This window comes from Sus scrofa, chromosome 8 (genome assembly GCF_000003025.6).
Source record: "Sus scrofa isolate TJ Tabasco breed Duroc chromosome 8, Sscrofa11.1, whole genome shotgun sequence".
NCBI lineage: Eukaryota > Metazoa > Chordata > Mammalia > Artiodactyla > Suidae > Sus > Sus scrofa.
In genome coordinates, this window is record NC_010450.4 from 133923635 (window position 1) to 133945173 (window position 21539).

Below are 21539 nucleotides of genomic sequence, written 5' to 3' on the forward strand. Positions count from 1 at the left end.
GCACGGATCTCCTGGAGTCATGTAGGAGCCCGCCGCTGTGTCAGCCCGGTTTTATCTGTTCTCCTTTTAGGCCTTGCTTGGCCACACGGATACTGTCACCTGTGCCACCGCGTCATTAGCCTATCACATAATCGTCAGTGGATCCCGCGACCGAACCTGCATCATTTGGGATCTGAACAAACTGTCGTTCCTGACCCAGCTCCGAGGCCACCGGGCTCCCGTTTCTGCTCTTTGTATCAATGAATTAACAGTAAGTGGTCGGTCTATGTGTGGGAAACCAGGTAGCTCTGACCAGCATTCATTTTATAAAAGCCGCTTATTTGATTAATGCACTGCTTGAAAAAGCAAATGAATATGAAAGTTGTAACCCACAGAGCAGTTATGTCGTAAAAACCAGTCAGTACAGCAAACTTTAAAGAGCAAGATTGGGTTCAAAATAAAACATTGTAGAATAAAAGCAAGGAATTTGTGGGATTAGTTAAAATTCTATAGAATTTTTTATAAAATATATTACAAGTATTTATTTATTTATTTTGACTTTTGACGGCCATACCCTTGGCATATGGTGCTTCCCAGGCTAGGGGTCGAATCGGAGCTATAGCCGCCGGCCTACGCCAGAGCCACAGCAACGCCAGATCCCAGCCAGGTCTGCGACCTACACCACAGCTCACGGCAACGCCGGATCCTTAACCCACTGAGCAAGGCCAGGGATCGAACCTGCAGTCTCATGGTTCCTAGGTGGATTCGTTTCCGCTGCGCCACAACAGGAACTCCCAACGTGTTTATTATGTTTAATGAAAAGAGTAACGTTTGGGTATCCCAACAAGAAGAACTTTTTGCACAGCCGTTTATGCGAATAGATCCCAGAGTCGTCACAGAACATTCTCTCTCCTCAAAAATACGGCGGATCAAAAGCAAATAAGTGCACCGATGTCGGAGCCCCCCACCTAGACTGGTGGGGAGGGGGAGTCATGGCTGAGCGTGTTGGTAAACAGAGGAGCCAAGGGTAGGTTTAGAAAGACTGAGGTCTCCGCATCCAAGGGCCACGTCGGCACACCTGGATGATGGCGAAGCCGCTGTGTGCCAGCCAGCCAGGCTCCCGAGCCAGCACCTCTCAGCTCTGCGCATCCAGTCCCACCGTGACCTCGGCCCCGCCCGGGGCCTCCCTATAAGACACGCAGCGTAGTTCCAGCCAGGTCATGGCATCACCCACGGGCAGCTCTCCTCTTCGGGGAGGCTGCGTCTTTCACTTCTACCAGAAAATACTCAGTACTGTGCATTTAGTCAAGAAGGAAAAGGGAAGTGACTCAGTTCTAGTTAATGGCACTTAGATTCTCATACGAGCAAGAGTAATGAGTTGGGAGTGAGTGGGAGTGAGTGGGGATGAAGCGTCTGATTTGTTTGGATATATTCGAAAGGCTTAAAGTGTTTTTAGGACAGCACCTTGGGTTGGTCCTGCAAGCACACTGAAGAGTTTTATGGACACGCCAGTGCAGTACAACTGCTCTCATCTCCGCCGTGTTGCTCTGAGTCAAACGCTTGATGGTACTTTTTCAGGCACTCTGCTTTGGGGTGGCTCCTCACTTAAACACTGAGAATTTTCTTTCTTTTTTTCTTTCTTTTTTTTTGTATTTTTGCCTTTTCTAGGGCTGCACCCACGGCATATGGACGTTCCCAGGCCAGGGCTCGAATCGGAGCTGTAGCCACTGGCCTGCGCCAGAGCCACAGCAACGCCAGATCCAAGCCGCATCTTCGACCTACACCACAGCTCACGGCAACGCTGGATCCTTAACCCACCGAGCAAGGCCAGGGATCGAACCCACAACCTCATGGTTCCTGGTTGGATTCGTTAACCGCTGTGCCATGACGGGAACTCCTAAACACTGAGAATTTTCTTTTTTTTTTTTTTTTTTTTTTTTTTGTCTTTTGTCTTTTTGTTGTTGTTGTTGTTGCTATTTCTTGGGCCGCTCCCATGGCATGTGGAGGTTCCCAGGCTAGGGGTCCAATCGGAGCTGTAGCCACCGGTCTACGCCAGAGCCACAGCAACGCAGGATCCAAGCCGCGTCTGCAACCTACACCACAGCTCACGGCAACGCTGGATCCTTCACCCACGGAGCGAGGCCAGGGATCGAACCCGCAACCTCATGGTTCCTAGTCGGATTCGTTAACCACTGCGCCACGACGGGAACTCCGAGAATTTTCTTAACAGTTGTTATTTGAGCCAGACACACCCCCTGTATTGCAGTAGTTGCTGCTGACACTACAGAAGTGTCTGACTTTTCCCTTTTAAGGTGCTTTTGTAATCTTTTAGTAACTCATGAGAAGATTGCTGTTTCTTTTCAGTTTTTGCAGCCACTGTCCAGTCTGCTTTTTGGACCTAAGCTACCTTGCCAGCTGCCCTTCAGTTCTTGTTGCTCTCAGAACCACAGAGGGTGCTCATGCATCTCTCATTGAGACGCCCTGGGGTAATTGACGCGGGTCCTGCCCCACGCGGCCAGGAGCGCTGCCTCCTGTCTCCTGCAGAGGCCGAGGCCATTAATTAAATCTCGGCTGCTGACACGCATTGTCAGAGGTGGTTCAGTGTCTGATACAGAGGTTGACGCAGCAGTGCTTTGCTAAGTATTTTTGTTTGGGTTTGGTGTGATTCCTGGCCCCTCGGTAGCCTAAGAGCAGAGGGAGGAGAGGAGGGAGGGAGAGAGTGAGAGAGCGGTGGCAAGACCAGTGCAGACGTGGCTGGAAAAGGCTCCCGGCCCCCTTCGCATGCCACCCCTGCCTCCCCGGCCTGCTTTCTTGCACTGATAGTGTGGTTCTGTTTCTGGCTCCCCTCTGCCCTTGCTGTCCACCTTCCAGTGTCTGGGTGGCTCACGTGCCCGCTGCCTGCACCGAAATTGGCCAGACTGTTTCTGAAGGCAGTCCCTGGCTTCGTGCCGGGCAGGCTCACTCGGGGAGGGAGAGGGAGCATGGGCTGGGGTACCAGCTTTGGGGTGTCTGAGGTGCCCACCACACTGACTCAGGATGCGTCTTAACTCTTTTAACAGAAGTGGGTTGTGTTCTCACCAGATTGGGTAGAGTCCAGCCTGGTAGAATTCGAAGGAACAGCTGGGTTGGTTTTTGGTTTTTTCCCCCATCTTTGAAACTTAGCAACACTTGAGTGCCAGCTTAGGGAGTCTCAGGGTTTATTTGGTTTTCCAAGAAATGACCTGTATACACATTTTCTTCTTTTTCCTCGTGGCCCAACCCCTCTTATGAATACCAGTTTTTAAGTAGGATGTTAGAGAGTTACCAAGATAGCTTTTTACGTATACAGCTGTTTAGGGGCTGAAAGAGTCTGATCTGGGTAATTGAGCTTTTTTTATAACAGCTGGACTCCTACCTCTAAATGAAAGGTAGAAATAGATGTTGTGAACAGCAGGAGGAAGAGGCGTAGTTCGTCCCCTCCTCGGATTGCAGGTAGCTCTGGCCGGGGCCCAGCCGTGTGCGGGGCACGAGCTGTAAGCAGCCTCCATGCAGCCCCGAGTTCTTGAAGAGGCCTGCGTCGGGGTGTTTTTTTCAGCCAGCCAGCACTGGATCCCAGGCTGCCTCCAAATTCCCCGGGAGGGTCCCTGCGCGTGAGCCAGGGGTTCAGCCCGTCATCCGAAGTGAGCGGGGTTTCCGTCCCTGTCCTTCCCAGGGGGACATCGTGTCCTGTGCCGGCACGCACATCCACGTGTGGAGCATCAACGGGAACCCCGTCGTGAGCGTGAACACGTTCACGGGCCGGAGCCAGCAGATCGTGTGCTGCTGCGTGTCGGAGATGAACGAGTGGGACACACAGAACGTCATCGTCACGGGGCACTCGGACGGAGTGGTCCGGGTAAGTCGGCCGGGGTGTCCGCCGCCCGGTCCAGCCGCGGCTGAAGGATGCCCTGAGGTCGTGGTGCTGCTGGGCAGACGCTCACCCGGAGCCACGCAGACCTTGGCGACTGTGTTACCCGACGTGGAGAACACCCAAACTCGACCCCTTTTCTTCCCGTGAAGTAGATCTGTTAGAGCCCCTGACAGCCTGACCCACGGAGGTGGTGTCGACGCGGTTTCCACATCGTGCTGGCATTGCTGCAAATACCGACGGCATGAGCAGTGGCCTCTCAGGCTGTCAGATGGCTTCTCGGGGAAATCAGGGACTGTCAGGACTGGAGAAGCCCAGAGCCGCCAACGCTTCCAGGGGCCTCGGGCCATCCGTTCCTCCCCTGTCTAGGGTCCTGGGTGGTTCCACCTGAATCCTAGACGGCTTATGCCCTTCCCAGGCGTCCGCGTGCTGGGCCTCTGCCGGAGATGGAGGCCACGGCATCTTCACCTTTATGGTCGGTTCTAATGCTGGGATTTTATTCTCTCCGGAGGTTTTCCTCTGGGTCTTGCCTCTTTAACTGCACGCTGCCTTGTCATCACCGTCACATGCCCAGCAGCGGTGAGGCCATCAGGCACTCCCAGCCACGCCCTGCGCCTCAGACGCCAGGTGCACCCCTGAAGTCACTGCCTGAGAGCAGCGGCAGAGAACCCCGACTGCGAGGCATTGTGCCGCGCTCTGTAGCCAAATGTGTCTGGGGATCTGGCTTCCTGTATACCTTCTGGAAGATCCAGAGTACAGATTGGTGTATGCAAGTTCCCGGCGGGTGAGGGGCGGGGGCGGGCAGGTTACAGGAAACAGACGCACTCGTAGTTGAGCCAAGGTTTCAGATGTCTTTGACCCCAGCCCTTCTCCCCACCGTGAAGCACCCATGAACCTCTCATAAAACAGTTTGGGAAGAACCGTTTGTTCACAGGCAGGCCCTGCCACGTTTTTCAAGATACAGGAAAAATCCAACTATGCAATAATAGAAATTAAGTGATCTCCTTAAAACCCTGAAACCCCCATCTTCATCTGGTACCATGTAGATTGTTTCTGTGGTCTGTTCAACTGCTGTTGTTGTGTTTTTAATTTTCACGCTTATTTAAATTCAGTTTTGGAGAATGGAATTTTTGCAAGTTCCTGAAACACCAGCTCCTGAGCCTGTTGAAGTGCTAGAAATGCAGGAAGACTGTCCAGAGACACAAATAGGTATTCAATACTTTCTAAAGAGTTATTCCACAGTTTCCTTTTTTTTTTTTTTTTTTTTTTTAAGTTATTATGAGCAAACTCAAACAACATAAGCAAGGGCCTGAGGTTGGGTGTTGCTATCATGAAGTGGGATCAGGAGTTCCATTGTGTCTCAGTGGGTTAAGAACCCAACATTGTCTCTGTGAGGACGCAGGTTCGATCCCTGGCCTCGCTCTGTGGGTTAAGGATCCGGCGTTGCTGCAAGCTGGGGTGTTGGTCACAGTTGTAGCTCAGATCCCGTGCTGCCATGGCTGTGGCGTAGGCTGGCAGCCGCAACTCCCATTTGACCCCTAGCCCAGGAACTTCCATATGTTGCAGGTGCATCCATAAAAAAATAAAAGTAAAAATAAGAAAAGGAAAGAAGCAAGATCACCAGCTAGTGTGTAAGGCAAGGCAGCTGGGCAGGCACAGAGTTCCCTCTGGGTCGCCAGGCGGCTCCCGTGGGGTAGTGTCTTGTGGTCAGCGTCCATATCCTATGATAAATTCAGTTCAAGCCTCCTGGAGTACCAGACTCCCGGCTCTCAGTCCTGAAAAACACAAAGCAGATCCAGAAGGTGCAGTGTTGGTCAGGTCAAAGTGCCACTTCTCAGTCCCACATCTGTCCCACCCACCGCTTGGATGGCTCGGGGCGAGTGACAGGGTGGCATCATGTGTGTAAACTCTTCACTGAGGCAGACCAAAGCCCGCGCCCTGCCCTGCTCAAGAAGGGCATTCGTTCAAGCAGAAACCTGGTGCTCCGTGCCTGAGGTCTGCACTTTGGGAAGCACTTTAAACTTTGCCAGTCAACTCTGGCGATAGATGGTCTTTATGCACGATGACTGGGGACAGTGCCACAAAAGTCAGGCTAAGATGTGCTTTGGGTTACTGACTCTCCTACGAAGGGTCCCCCATCAGTTCAGAACGGCCGGCGCAAGATACTTCACAGGCGGGACAGGGTTTTCCATTCAACCTTTCGATTCTCTCTCTGTGGTTAATTCTTGTGCGCTGAGAGCTCAGTGTGACAACATGAGGGAGTTGCTAAGGGAAAGGCTTCTTCCCAGAAAAAGCACACCTTGCCTCCCCTTGTAAGCTGAAAGTAGTTTTTCCTTTCTTTGCCAGAACCGATGGACAGGATATTTTAATGCTTTTATTACTGGAATGTGTGTAAAGTTTTATGTACATGCATTAAAATAATTTCTATACTAAGAAAGTCCTCTGGATGTTTGGAGGCATCAAACTGAGTTCAGTTCAGTATTTGCGGGTTGATAACTGCTGTGTGTCAGGCACTGGCTTAGGACCCAGTGAGAAGTAGATCACTTTCCTTTAAGAGAGCTCATGAGTGACTAACAGCAGAAGATGAATAAGAAAGACAGAGTCAGATCCAGCGGGGAGAGACTTCTCTGTGTCCTCACCCTCCCTACGTATGCCTCCTGGGAATGGCATTTGGCAGAAGTGTTGGGGGATGGCAGCCCACAAGCAGGAGTGACGGGACAGTGTCAGGTGGCAGGGACTTGGCGGCCTGGGTGAACGAGAACACACACTAGTGGTTCACTGAAAATCAGAGCCGTTTCAAAAACCTTAAAACTCACGATCCATAAGCTACTGGGCAAAAAAAAGAAAAAAGAAAAAACGCTGAAATTAATCAACTAGACTATGAATGTCACTAGAAAGGAGGCGAATGACGTATTTATTTGTCTTGCTAAAAAATACGTGTAATGAGCTGGTGCTGGTACATGTGCTCTTGCTCTCTCCTTTTTTCCAGTTACCTCTATTTATTTGCCAGAAATTTTCCCTCCAGTAGACTTTATTGCAAGGGAGTTGAGATGAAGAGAAGCAGTGTAATGATGGAAAGAAGAAGAAAAGCCCAATTCTGAATCAGAGCTGTCATCAGTCGTTTGTGCGTGTCTGTCGTCTTTACATGGACAGCTGTACGGAGGGCGCTGTGCTTGGAGCCACTGCTCTCCAGCTGACCCTGTCCTGTAGGGAAAAAAAGTCCCAAAGTATAGTTAGGGGCGTGAATTTTAACTACAGTGAGAGGCATACTCCGGTTAAAGGAGTCGAGGAGAGAGAGTTACTTTGTGTTGCAGGAACCAGGTAAGATTTTAGAGAAGGAAGCATATGAGCTGTGCCTGGAAAGACAGGAACGTCGGAACACGTGGGGATCGGAAGACGGGCCTGGGCGGGGCCAGCCGCGTGTGCGGCGTTAGCTGAGCAGGCGCAGGGCCGAGTGGCGAGCGGAGTTGGCACCATCCGGCCGAACCGTGGTAGGGACGTGAGGCAGGGCGTGGGAAACGCATCGCAAAGGCAGGTTTGGGCCGGGCTGTGAACGACGGAGCGCCACGCTGAGGATTTGGGCTGGCGCATCCTGTGGACTCAAGTTCTACCAGTTTGCTTACATGCACCTGGCTGAAAAGTCTGGCAGTTCATTTGATTTTTGTCCTGATCTTAAAACACCAGGTCTGTTGCTTCTTACCTACTAGAAGTAAAAGCCCGGTGGGACAGAGCTGGGTCTGACGGTACCGCGCGCACCTGCTCTCTGACCCTCACAATGCGCTGTCGCCGCAGGGCAAGAAGCCCAGGACGAGGACAGCAGCGATTCCGAGGCGGAGGAGCAGAGCATCAGCCAGGACCCCAAGGACACGCCCAGCCAGCCCAGCAGCACCAGCCACAGGCCCCGGGCGGCCTCTTGCCGAGCCACGGCCACCTGGTGCAATGACAGCGGCTCCGACGACTCCAGGCGCTGGTCCGACCAGCTGAGCCTCGATGAGAGGGACGGCTTCATACTTGTGAACTATTCGGAGGGCCGGGCCCGGGCTCATCTGCAGCCCCCCCTTAACCACCCCCACCCCAGCCCTGTCGAAGTGCGGAACTACAACAGATTGAAGCCTGGTAACTTGAGGTCTGGCGTCTGTGGGGGGCGCGAGGGCCGGGGGGCGGAGGCAGGGGGCTGAGCTCTCCCTGGCCCCATCCCTGCGACTGAAGCCCCCACAGGGAGGGTCTCAGTTTCTTTCTGTGGGAAGCGAACCTAAGAGGCCTTTTGACATTCCATCCTCCAGTGGTGGTGGCAATATGTTAGGCATTTTTTAAAGAAAAACCAGAAATGTCATCCATTCACATTTCATGAGAGCCTTTGAAAATAGGCAAGTTATTGATTGCAGACAGGGCTGTATGCACAGGTAACCTTGCCCGGGAAGAGGTAAAGGCGCAGCCCTCAGCTGGAGAATGGTGTCTTGCACTGAGGATGCCCCCTCTCTGTGTGGGTCTTTGGGAAGGAGGCAGCCTCTGGCCTGGTCCACCGTCAGGGTCAGGCTAGACTGCTGTGCCCTCACCTGAGGCACAGAACCCAGAACCAGAAAGCTGTGTGGGGCTGTAACCTGGCCTCTGAGGGCCCCAGTCAGGGTGCACCGGCCCATGTGGGGCCCCCCAGTCTCGTGAGTCACCCGCCGCGCTTCCTCTCCGCAGGGTACCGGTGGGAACGGCAGCTGGTGTTCAGGAGCAAGCTGACCATGCACACGGCCTTTGACCGGAAGGACAATGCACACCCGGCCGAGATCACCGCCCTGGGCGTCTCCAAGTAAGTGCCAGGCCTCTCTGGCCGCCCTTCCCCACGGGCTCGCTTGCTGGGCCCGGCCAGGCGCCCCGCGGTCTCAGGGAGCGCAGATGTCATTGCATTTGGCCGTGCAGCTGCAGCAGGTGGCTCAGAAGAAGAAAGCTGCCAGTGCGTGGATTTCACTTCCAAATGGAACAAAGCAAAACGCTCTGCCCTCTCTGTTCTTCAGAGACGCGGCCGGCTTTGCCGCAAGGCGCGTAGAGGCAGAAGTAGATTCGGGCTCGGGTCTGGTTTGGTTCCTTTGCACACACAGCCCCCAGCCCAGAGCTGACGCTGAGTCCTGTCTCCTGCAGGGACCACAGTCGGATCCTCGTGGGTGACAGCCGAGGCCGGGTCTTCAGCTGGTCTGTGAGTGACCAGCCGGGCCGCTCTGCCGCCGACCATTGGGTGAAGGACGAAGGAGGGGACAGCTGCTCGGGCTGCTCAGTGCGGTTCTCTCTCACAGAGAGGCGGCACCATTGCAGGAACTGCGGTCAGCTCTTCTGCCAGAAGTAAGATGAGATACGCGCTGTCTGCGTCTCTGTGGGTTGAGCTCTGAGGATGTTCCTTGGGCCGAGCGCTTGGCTTCTCAGCTGCCCGCTGTCCCCCGTCTCGCGCATTTCTCCCGCTGTCCTTTGTCACCAGTGGGGTATTTCCGTCCACAGCAGTAGTCCTCACAGGTAGCGGTCGCCCTGACGCAGGGTGGAAGGCACCGGAGTCTGATCTTGTCCGCACAGAAAGCAGTGCAGATTTGGGAGTTCCCAGGTGGCCTCGAGGGTGAAGGACCCAGCGATGTCGCTGCAGTGGCTCAGTTCAGTCCCTGGCCTGGGAACGCCTGCAGGCCGCCAGCGGAGCCAAAACCGATTTTTTTTTTTTTTTTTTACTGGTTCAAGTCATCCCTTCACCCTCACCCTGCACTCCCTCTTCTCCAGGTGCTTATACTCCACGGCGTGTGCTGTGTGCCTAGACAATACGATTATTTATTGTGTGTTCCGTTTTACGTAAATACAGCATACAGTCTGTACCCTTCTGTAACTAGCTTTTTTTTTTGGTCTTTTTGCCTTTTCTAGGCTGCTCCCGCGGCACATGGAGGTTCCCAGGCCAGGGGTCGGGTTGGAACTGCAGCTGTCGACCTGTGCCACAGCCACTCCAGATCCAAGCCGCATTCACGACCTACACTGCACCTGTGGCAACACCAGATCCTTTGACCTCCTGAGCGAGGCCGGGGACTGGCCCCACATCCTCATGGGTACTAGCTGGGCGCTGACATCTATTCGCATAACAATTCTAATAATTTCATTTTAACTGCTGTCACCTATTTTTCTGTACAAATAGAATATATCTCCTTCCCTTTTGATGGACTCTCAAGGGATTTTCCTTCATTGTATCAACACTACAAACAAAGCTGCAGTGCACACCCTTATAAACACCCTCCTGACACACGAGCTGGAGTTGCTCCAGAGGAGACACCCCGGAAAGGGGATGGATAGAATCACACAGAGACCTACTCTGGAGCTTAGCTAGTTATTGCCCAATTACCCTCCAAAACAGCAGTGCTAGTTTACCTCCAGCAGGTTATACAAGTTCTCCCAGTTCTTACAAGTGGTATTGCCAGACTTTTCCACTGCTGCCCATCTGATAGCCAGTAAGTACTTTGTTCTTTTAACGTGCGGTGCTCCTGAACTTGACCATGTGCTCATGTGCTCATTGCCAGCTTGAGTTTCCTCTCCGGTAACTTGGTCCATTTTCCTTTTGGGCTTGCTCTTCTTGTTTTTCGGTTTTGGTTTCTTTTTCCCCTCTTACTTGAGGAGTCATTTAGGTAACCTGGGCTCTCATCCTTTGTGTTGTAACTTTATGTATGTTCTTCTGTCCCACCACTTTTTCATTTTCATAGAGTCACATGTATTGCATTTTATGATTTTTTTTTTTTTTCTTTTTTGCTTGTTTTGGTTTTAAAAAAGATCTTTCCCGTCCTGAGGTCATAAAGATGGCCTTGTTTATTTTTTCGCAAGTCTCCAGTTTTGTTTTTTACATTTAGTCTTCAGGTCCTTTTATATTTTCCACATAAGACGCGTCCGTTGTCCCGTCCCCACCGACCTGGATGTCATCCCTGTCACATGCTGGGTCCCACATGTGCACGAACAGCCCTGATTCCCATGACAGGCCGCAGAGAAGATCCCACGAGCAGCCCTCTGGAGCTGACATGGCCTTACTAGCGAGACGCTCCCATGGAAAACACAAGCTGTGTCACTGCCTCTGGGCCAGTGGTCGAGGGGCACTGGCCTATTGGAAAGGGTGTGGTCGGGGATTTACACGGACCAAAGGCTCCCTGGGCTGCCATCCATCCTGTCATCTCAGGCACGTGACTGACCCTCTCTGAGCTTCTTCATCTGTAGGCTGTGGATAATTACACCTCCCCTTGAGGTGTTGAGGAAATTAAGTGAAATCCTCTGTGGGTTTTGTGAAGCGCCAGGTGCAAGGTCTGGCAGTATAGGTGTGCAGTAAGAAGTGTTATGATGATTATTCATTTTTTTTCAAATGTCTTAAACCTTTTCCCCTGGGAAGTCTGATGCACGATGAGGCAGCCAGACTGTTGCTGTTTCTTGTGGGAATTTCTAAGGGTGTGGCAGAAGATTCTGTCCTGTGCTCTGAGATACCTGCTCTATAAAGCCGAGCAATCTCGTAATTTCTGATAGCCAGCCCCTCTGTGTGTATGTTGGCATCTACTTCTGTTCTTTGGAGTATTGTTTAAATATAGGTAGGTCTTTAAATTATCCGTTGCTGTCAAATGTCGGATGGAGGCTTTATTGGAGAAACCAACCAAACAAGCGATTCTGATGGAGCAGGTTCAGAAGGAAGAGCTGCCCCCGGCGTTGCCCTGCCCCTGATGCCTGTGCCCTTCGGCTGCTGAGGGAGCTCATCGGCATTCCTAGGGGTCTCCTCAGAGTCTAATCCTCTAAACACCTTGGCTTGGCAGCACCTCCTTTATTCCCTGCACACTGTGGTAGATGAATGGAGGAAATAAAATTCTCTATGTCAGTCTCGTGAAAAGCCAAGCTCATGGTGATCAAGTGCCACGTCCAAGGTCATACCTGCTTTATGTCAGGAATAGGAATGCTATTTTTTTTTTTTTTTTTTTTTTTTTGTCTTTTTGTCCCTTTTAGGGCCATACCCTCAGCATATGGAGGCTCCCAGGCTAGGGGTCTAATTGGAGCTACAGCTGCCAGCCTACACCACAGCCACAGCAATGCAGGATCCAAGTCTCGTCTGCAACCTACACCACAGCTCATGGCAACACCGGATCCTGAACCCACTGAGTGAGGCCAGAGATTGAACCCACAACCTCGTGGTTCCTGGTCGGATTCATTTCTGCTGCGCCCTGACAGGAACTCCTAGGAACACTTTTTATAAAGAGTGTGAGCATCTCTAATTATAGTCTGCTTCAGGGACCTCTCTCCGGATAAACAGAAAATGAGAACATTTGGACCAGACGGAAAAGCCCACGCCTGTTTAAGAAATGACCGAGGAGTGAATCAGTGTCTAAAAGCCCAGAGTGTCTTTTAAGATGGGTGATAAGTCCTTTCTTGCCAAGAGAAAAAAGTTAGGCTCCAGCTAAAGATGCTGGCGCACCTGGCAGGTTAATAGAGCAGGAGAGCTTCATTCTCTAGGAAAATCCTGTTTTTTGTTTACATCCTCTGCAGTCATATAAGTGGCTCGCCTTGCTTTGTATTTTGCTTCATAGACTGAAACAAGTAAGACAGCTTTCCTTTTGGCCCTTGGTCAAACCAGACCACCCGGAGCAGCCCGGCCGTCAGCCTCTCCTGGCGCAGCATGGTCTGCGCATGCGGCCTTCCCGTCAGCTTTTTTTTTTTTTTTTTTTTTTTTTTTGTCGTTTTAGGGCCCCTCCTTTGCATGTGGATGTTCCCAGGCCAGGGGTTTAATTGGAACTGTAGCGGCAGGTCTACACCACAGCCACAGCCATGCGGGATCCGAGCCGCGTCTGTGACCCACACCACAGCTCAGGGCAACCCGGGATCCCTAACCCACTGAGCGAGGCCAGGGATTGAACCGGCAGCCTCGTGGTTCCTACTCGGATTCGTTAGCCACTGAGCCACTCCGGGAAGCCCTCCCTTCAGCTTTTAACTTCGTCTCTGCGCCCAGTGGTCCAACACGGACAAGACCCTTAACTGCTTCGCTTTTGCCTTTGCTTCAGGTGCAGCCGATTTCAGTCCGAAATCAAACGCTTGAAAATCTCATCCCCGGTCCGCGTTTGTCAGAACTGCTACTACAATTTGCAGCACGAGAGGGGTTCAGAAGATGCGCCTCGAAACTGTTGAGGACTCCGACAGCCGGTTGGAGACCACGGTCTGTAAACCCCCCCCCATCCCCCGCACGGCTCGCGGCTCGGGGGGCACCGACCCCGTCTCCGTTTACACAGCTCTTCCCAGCCCGCGTCTGAAGTCTGGGATCCAGAGGGATCAGTGAACCAGCGGGCGTGCCTGCAGCCCCGGGGCGTCCGGGTGAGCAGCGCGCGCACAGCGTGAGCGGGGCCCAGGCGGTGGTCCCGGTTCCTCTGCAGCCGCCGGCGCCCAGAGGATCCGCTCTGTTAACTGTCCTGCCCGCGCCTCTCATTTCTGTAGAGCTACTCATCCTTATTTGGAAAAACCAACGCCTCCCCCCAAAAAAACAAAAAACAAAAAAAAAAAGGCTTTTAGAAAATGGTTGTAAATCTGACTTCTTTGCAAGTAACTGTGTATATTGTAAATAGGTACAAAGGCCTTTTTTCTAAATAAGGACTTAACTGCCTGTAACATGAGACTGCAAACTACACCACTAACTCAATGAACTCCTATGGTTTGTCTGCCATCGCTCACCAATTAATTATAAATATGTTTTTTTAAATCCTCGAAGACATCATCTGTGGTCTTTTTATCCCCCCACCCCCACCCCCTTTGCAAGTCCAGCCCCCGTGCCCAGCGTCCTTCTTTGCGAGTCGCCCACAGTTCCTCCCCTGGACTTAGGCTAATAACCAAAACGAGGTGACGCGGCCCTTCCTTAGGGAGCAGCGTGGGAGAAGAAGAGCCCAGCGGGGCGTCCCCCGGAATCCTGGGGCGCCGGGCACCTGGCTGCGCACCACCTCAGTGTTGTTCTTCTGTCCCAAGGCCCCTTGTGAGCTTCTCTTTGGACTGTCCTCCGGTCAGGGCACCCTTCCTAGCGCTGCTGGGCGGTGGTCGGGCCATCGATCCACTAATGGAAGTATATTTGCATGTAACCCAAATTAGCTTCTCCTGCATAGAGCGAAAGAAGCGTGTGTCTTTGGTGACACTCATGTTCGACTGTAGCTTATTTTCAAGAAAAGGGTTTAAAAAAGAAAAAAAGTGTACAGAATCAACATATAAGCCTTGTTGTAAAACTGGACCATGTCGGAACTGCTTCTGATTAACCTTTACCATTTAAGGCCATCTACCTGAAAACAGTGAGATTTATACTGTATCGATGTCTATTTTTTTGTTTTTGCTATGAATATAATTACAGTATTTTAATATTTAGTTATTTAATTTGTTCTACTAGTTGGATACAGAACACACAAATCCAGGGAGACTAAAGCTGGTGGGGGCTAAGAGAAGAGTTTAGTTTACAGAAAAAAGGCTTTGGTGGTGGGATTTTTTAAAACTGTGTGTTATGTACATATATATGTATATATATAAAAACAAATGAAACAATCTAGATTTTAACATTTTCAGATATTTAGTGATAATATTACGAACAATTCTAAAAGCCCTGTGATTTGAAAAATGTAGACGCATCTATGGCCCAAGAAAGGAAGGACAGGCCTTCACACCTCACGGAGCATCGCAGGAAGGGCAGCGGCTTTGGCTTTCCCGATTCTCCATCTTCAGCCCTGGTGACAGGCACACTTATGCACTAAAATGCACATATATGCACATGCATTCAAAAAATAGGCATTGGTACAATAGCAGTCTTGTACCTAATGGGCTGAAACCAGCTTAAGAACAAACTTGTTCTTCCTGATAACTAGGTCTCCAAGAGAAAATATAAAGGCTGCTGTAGTGCCTTATGCTTACTAAATTTAAACCTTTATTTACCTAGGGTGGAGCCTACAGTTGATGATTACATATCAAAATTGATGAAGACACTTCCATTTCTAAAAGTTCAAATATACCTGTTAATAAAAGGATTATTGGCATTAATACTTCAACTTGAAGAGAAGTTGTGTTCTGTTTTCCTTTCTGTGTCTTCCTCCCCCCGCCCCCCCCCCGGGCCCTCCCCTCCTTCCTTCAATTCTCATAAACAAGGCTGGATGTTCACCAGTTGCAGGAACTGTGCTGTCACACAGTCGTAGTCGCAGGCTTTGCCCCTGTCCGGCCCGCTGGATGAGTCGTAGCAGTGTTATTCTACGCTTTTTAAAAGAGGCGTCCTCCTCGTGTCCATGAAACGTGGTCCCCCCAGCCCAGTGGCAGAGGTGTTCCTTAAAGACTTGAATATGTGAGTGTCTGTATGTAGTTCCTTAGAGGTTACTCCTCTACGTGATGTGCAGTTATATGGGATGAACCCTTTGAAACGTCCGACACAGCTTCCGTGGCTAGAAGGTGGAAACCAAAACCCTCACGACAGTTTTTCCTCTGGCAGCTGGTGCTTGGGCAGCTGTTTTGTTCAGTGGGGTTTCTTTTCTTTTTGCTTCTAATGCGGAACTCACACATCGCTCACACATACGCATACACTCACGTACCTAAACTGATGGTTCTCTGGCTGTCTTCCTGTGTTCCATGTAGATTTGTCGAGCAGCATGTATTCTCAGCGTGCACCTCCACCTTTGCGTGGTCCGCGTCCTCTCTCTGAGAGTACCTCGCAGGGCTTCTGCCTGATCTCTGTAGTAGTTTGTCCGTCCGTGCATCCGCCCATCCATCCATCCATCCATCCATGTATCCACCCGTGTCTTCTAACATGCGTGTGTGCTGTGCAGCTGTCATGTCATGCTTTCGAAGAAGAGAATAGCTGCCCGTAGCAGCCATCCGTCTGGACAATAGCAAACACTCTAGATAAGTTATTTTGCACTTTCTTATGTATAAAATGGGTAGAAACTTATTTTTGCTTTGTATCATTTAAATACATTTTGTTTTGGTAAATGGACTGTGTATAAAATATTTATGCCATTAAAACTGTTTTTAGAAAGTATTTTTAATTTCAGCAAGTTTGGTTACTTGTTGCATGACTCTTAACACAGCTGACTTTTTGTGTCAGTGCAATGTATATTTTTTGGTCCTGTTATTAACTTGTAAGCCCTCGTAATGGCCAATTATTTGTACAGCAACAGAAGTAAATTGAAGACACTGGCTAAGACTGGATCGATTGTGGACTTTTGTACTATACTGCAGAATCCAATACCTGTTCTTTGGTGGTTAATGTAAAAGGCCTGAAGAATTACTATCTAGTGTGCAATCTGTGATAACTGAATGTTCATTGTATATCTGTCTCTGATGCAAAAAGGTAGAGTAACACAATTACAATACATGATTAAATGCAGTAGTCCAGGTACTTTTTCTTTTCATTTCAAATAAATACCTACTATTGACCCCCCCACCCCACCCCCCAGCCGTTTTTAAGCCAGTTCTTTAGGGAAGGAAAAACAAAACAAAACTGAGGTCTAATAAAACTGTGTAGTTCTTTTCTAGTTGTGACTATACCTTTCAGAAGCACCTGCTCAAAGCCTCTTCTTGCAGACATGTTGGCTATTTAGGGTCTGGTTCAAGTTCCAGTTGGATCCGTCATTAAAAACCAGACTTCTGCATTAGGAGCTTCTCAGTTGCACTGGACTCCCAGGGCTGACCGTGTAGACGGCCTCGGGGAAAGGCAGGTGGCTTCTTGGATACATGACCCTCTGACTTGAATGGGCCTGCGGAAAAGGACTGTGTCGCATGGTTTTGGCTCCTTTTCCCTGAGCCTTCTTCTCTATCCATCATGCTGTGAAAAGTAAGCAACGGTAAATCATACATCCGTCCATCGCCTACCCTTACCATATTCACAGCGGGAATATTCTGGCGTCCTGCCCCCTTTCTGGAAGTTTAGCGCCCATGGTCATTAGCTAGGCTTTCCACTTCAGTCTGTGATCTGAGGGTGTTAGCAACTCACATGTACAGTTACTAACTTACTTACTGGGTTTTAAAACTAACTTCCCAGGAAGTAGAGAAAACACTTTTCAAGTTTAGTTAGGCTGCTTTAGTGACTTTTTCCTAAAGATACTAACAAAATTCGCTCATTTTAAGTATGAACAGCAATGTCAAATTCGAGGCTGTTGTGCTTATTAGAAGTTCCACCCCGATGCAACTCCGCTTTAGAGACAGAAGAGAGAGGCACACCTAGGACTTCTAAGAGAAGAGCTATTTCTTCCAGATTAAGCGGTGGTAAGAGAGAAACCCGAGGGCAGTTCTCGGTGTGTTACTGCAATGCTACTCATAATTCTAATGCCCTAACGAGAGCTGCTGTCAAGAATGGACTTGCAAAAATTCTATTAAGGCTTAAAGAGCAAACATGCAGCTCAGTTTTCAGTGAGTCTCTTTTGTTGCCTTTTGTTTCTCCTCTTCCATAAAATTTCCTCACTGCAGCCCATTTAAAGCATCTAGGAAGAAGCAGGCCAGTGGAATTGCTTTAGCATTAGCTTAGTCTTTTTTGCTTTATTTATCAATGTTCTCATTTCCCCCCACCCATGGCAAAGCTCCTTTTTAATTATTTATTGTCCCTTGGGACTTGTGCTGGATATGGCACCATGCCAAGCTACCAAGCTCAGGGGTAGCGTGGTGTTGGGAGGATTCAAGAGACAGAGACTGCCATGCTTCCCAGCTTGCGAGTTTCTGAAAACCCTCATTGAAGCCCTCTTGGTGCACCAGGTATCCCTGTGTCAGTACTGACTGTGAGTCTAAGACGGCACTGCTTCAGATAGTCCTTAAAAACTATTAAGGACCCCAACTGCTTTTATATGAGCTGCATCTATTAGTAGACGTTGAATTAGAGAGCAAAACTGAGATTTTAAAATATGCATATTAATTTATTTAGAAATAGCAATGATGGAGTTCCCACTGTGGCACGGTGAGTTAAGAACCCAACTGCAGCAGCTTGAATCATTGTAGAGTCACATGTTTGCTCCCTGGGCCGGCACAGTGGGTTAAAGAAGCCAGCGGTACTGAAGCTGTGGCTCAGAGTCAGTCACTGACCTGGGAACTGCCATATGCCACAGGTGCAGCCATTAAGAAAAGAAAAAATAGCGATGATGAAACTATTATGTATTAACATTAATTACATACTTGTACGGGAAGAAAAAAAAAGCCTTTACAAATACCACCCCCCAAAAAAAAATTAGTGACGAGAGTGAGATGGTTTTACTTTTTGCAAATCTCTTTAATGTCTGGCTTAACTGAACACAGGTGGAGTCTCATGTCTGCTTCTACGTTGTCTTGTGACACTCCGTTTTGAAGCATAGGAGGAAAACCCAGCCTCACACAGGTATGTGGTTAAAGAGGGAGGGGGGAAATGTTTTAATAGCCTATCAGGTCATTGTTTCTGAATGGCTTTAAGCTTCTTAAAGATCGATGACCATGTGGCATTTGAAACTACATCAAGCAACTTTTCATACTCTATCACCCAAAACCCATCAGTCCGTCTTGCACTGTGAATCTTTTACCTGTGAACGGTGTCATAGCCCCCAGTGGCTGTTTGAATTACATCACTGCTCCTGTAGCCTGTGGACATCTTCCAAGACATACTTCATTCTATGATACACACACAAAAGCGCATCAGAGCAAAGTGTCTCCAGCAGGCTTAGGAAAGTCCAACTCCCAGTGATGACTGTCACAAGTTTTCCCAGATTATTAGGCCTTTTGCTTAAAACCTAACATTTTTTCATGGACAATAAACACTGTTTGCTGTTTTCTTTGAAGCAAGAGACTCACCTTGTGCATTTCGAGGATTTTTCTGCCGAAGAACCGTGGTTGGCCAGCTGTTCTTTCAGGTAGGAACGGTGTGGCGGCCTCGAGGAAAGGAGCCGTCAGCCACAGCTCAGCTGCACAGGTGCTTTTCCTGGAGATGAACGTTGTACTTCCGGATGCAGGTGCCTTAAGGGTACCTCTCCTTTTGTGTCATATCACTTAAGGTTCAGGTTTAATTACAGCAGTAACTTTTACTGCTTCTCTACGGACACTATTAAGTGAAACTTTTTTTTTTTTATAGATTGGAGTTTATTTCATATGATTGAGCCAATTCAACAGGGTCACAGGGCCTGACTGATAATAACTCATTAGGATGTCTTTCATTGGTTTATGTACGATGAACTTTGAGAGGTTATAAATATCAACCTCTGTGCACATACAGGTTATGTTTTTATATCTGCTAAGTTTCAAATCCATAGCTTCATTTTGGATCCCTAAAATAATGAGATGTAACCATTAACTTGAACCCATAAAGATGTGAGCTGTATTGTATTTAATTCTCTGGGTGACTATTATCCTACCTATGGTTTTATTAAGAAATCATCTGTTTTACTGCCATGTAGTTTTTTTTTTTTTTAAGTCAGGGTCTAATGTATTTATCAGATACAGTGTCCCAACGTTATGTTCCAAACTGGAAAGGTCAATGTCATTTAACAGTTTTCTCCATAAAAAAAAGGAAAAAAAAGAACCTAAAAATGTGCAATGTACAAAATATTACAAGAAATAACCTCAAAACTTATAGCATATCCCTACAGTCATATAAAAGTTTATCACAGGAGTTCCTGTTGTGGCTCAGTGGGTTACAAAGCTGACTAGTATCCATGAGGATGTGGGTTCAATCCCTGGCCTCGCTCAGTGGGTTAAGGATCCAGCATTGCCATGAGCTGTGATGTAGGTCATAGATGTGGCTCGATCCCTCATTGCTATGCCTGTGGCGTAGGCTGGCAACTGCAGCTCTGATTTGACCCCTAGCCCGGGAGCTTCCCTATGCCACAGGTGCGGCCCTAAAAAAAGTTTATCATAAAAATTTTTTTAAATTTATTTTGCTTTCTTGATGCAAATTAAAGTAGTATTAAATTGCTAGGGCTTGCTGTCATTATGTGCTTTTCTTATCAATTAATGTTTATGTCTAAACAATTAACTTACACTACCTGGGAATCTTTAATTAAAAGGGTTCCACAATTTTGAAAAGGCCAGGAACCGTGAACCCCCGCGATCAACTAAAGGACTTGCAGGTACTTTCTTTTCCTTGTGGGTGCCTGGTGAGGAACCCCACGACTGGTAACAGGCTGGCGCCACCACCTGCTTTCCTGCCTCGATTCCAGCGGTTTTACTCACCACTGCTTTTGCGCCTTAGTTCTTAGATACAAGTATCACTGCAGTGAAAAACAGCAAGGAACGTTGCAGCATCTCCGTGAAAATGTCTTCATCTACAGGCCCCATGAAAGGGTCCTCAGGTCTCCTGGGGGTCTGGGGATGAGGCTTTGAGAAGCGCTGCTCCAAGGAGAAGAGGACCTGAGATGCTCCCTAAATTGTAGAGCAGCAGGTCCGAATCTCACTTGGGAACAGTGTCCCTAATTGTAGGCCCAGGACGTTCAACGGACCGCCGTGGAAACCTGCCAAGGTGCAAGACCAGGCCCTGCCCCACCGGCTCGCTGTTGGGGCCGCAGCCATCTGGTGGCACACCATCTCCATGCCTCAGAGCACAAACCAAAGGCACATTTCTGAAAATGTGGGGATTTCTAGGAAGGTCTTTTTTTTCAGTCACATCCTTCCAATCCAGACTCCAAAATATCGATAAAGAAACCGAGAGCCTTTCCTACTAGCTCCTGTTCGACCTCATGTGGTGCCCTGGTCAGGAGCTTGGTGACCCAGAGTCAGTCTAAGGTTAAAGCTCTCTTCTGCCCCTTGCTAGGGCACCTTGGTATCGGGCCACTTGTCCACATCCGAACTTCCTCAGAAGTCAATTTTGTGTTGTGATGCTTGTTGCCCCCAGAGAACTGTGACAAGGTTTAGATCAGATGATACGTCTCTGGCATATCACGCTTGAGCAGTAGATTCTCAATAGACGGTAGCGTTAATTTGGAAGTAGGCACACAGAAGGACGGTGCATTCCAACATGTGCTAAAGCCTGAATATTTACAGCCGTGAAGGGGCGTTCGTCTTCAGTCAGGTACCCACCCGGCAGGACGTTAGTGCAGCAAGAGCCCTTGGAAATCATGCCATGGCCGCCCCCATTTAGCCCAAGAAGAAGGAACTCGGCGAAGTCTGACATTCCCCAAGCCCTGCTGCTTTTTAAGTTTCATTCCCTGCTCTGCCCCTCACCCTCCCAACTCCCAGGCCAATGATCTTTACAAGTAGCTCTCAGGCCCCATTGTCCCTTTGTTTTACGTTTTTTCGGGGGGACGTGGGGGGCATTGACTACAATGAAAATGCACTTGGGACATGATGTCCCTACCACCCTGCTCTGCTTCATCGAGGCCACACATGGTTGGAACGTCAGCGTTGGTCGCCAGCTGTCACACTTCCTGCTCAACAAAGACAAAGTTGCAAGCAACCCGCATTCCAGAGCACAGGGCAGCTGTTTAAAGAAAAAAAAAATCCTTTTTTTGGCATAGGGAAGTTGCTGGGCTAGGGATTGAAATCCGAGCTGCAGCTTCAATCTACGCCCCAGCTGGGGCGATGCTGGGTCCCTAACTCACTGTGCCAGAGCAGAAACTCCAAGAAGACAATCCTTCTGGATCTGGCCTTCAAGCAGTGCCACACGTTTCAAGCAAAAGCTGTACCCTCAAAGCACCCTTTCTACGCATAAAAGCAAGCCACCCCTTCACACCCTGATTAGAGGGAGATAAAACAC

General features: G+C 49.3%; 1 protein-coding gene and 1 long non-coding RNA gene across 2 annotated transcripts in view; one reads left to right on the forward strand and one right to left on the reverse strand.

Annotated features, from left to right (window-relative positions):
- Positions 1-16226, forward strand: part of WDFY3 (WD repeat and FYVE domain containing 3) — a 274276-nt gene extending 258050 nt beyond the window's left edge. Inside the window, 7 exon segments of the mRNA XM_021101795.1 lie at positions 71-250; positions 3671-3853; positions 4978-5074; positions 7658-7981; positions 8555-8666; positions 8996-9193; positions 12895-16226. Of these exon segments, the coding sequence (XP_020957454.1) occupies positions 71-250; positions 3671-3853; positions 4978-5074; positions 7658-7981; positions 8555-8666; positions 8996-9193; positions 12895-13018 (1218 nt within the window). The 3' untranslated portion in view covers positions 13019-16226.
- On the reverse strand, positions 15965-19534 carry LOC106507809. Its single transcript, XR_002346878.1, has 2 exons — positions 18647-19534; positions 15965-18466 (listed from the first exon to the last, which is right to left on the reverse strand). It is a non-coding gene; the product is annotated as an uncharacterized LOC106507809 (long non-coding RNA).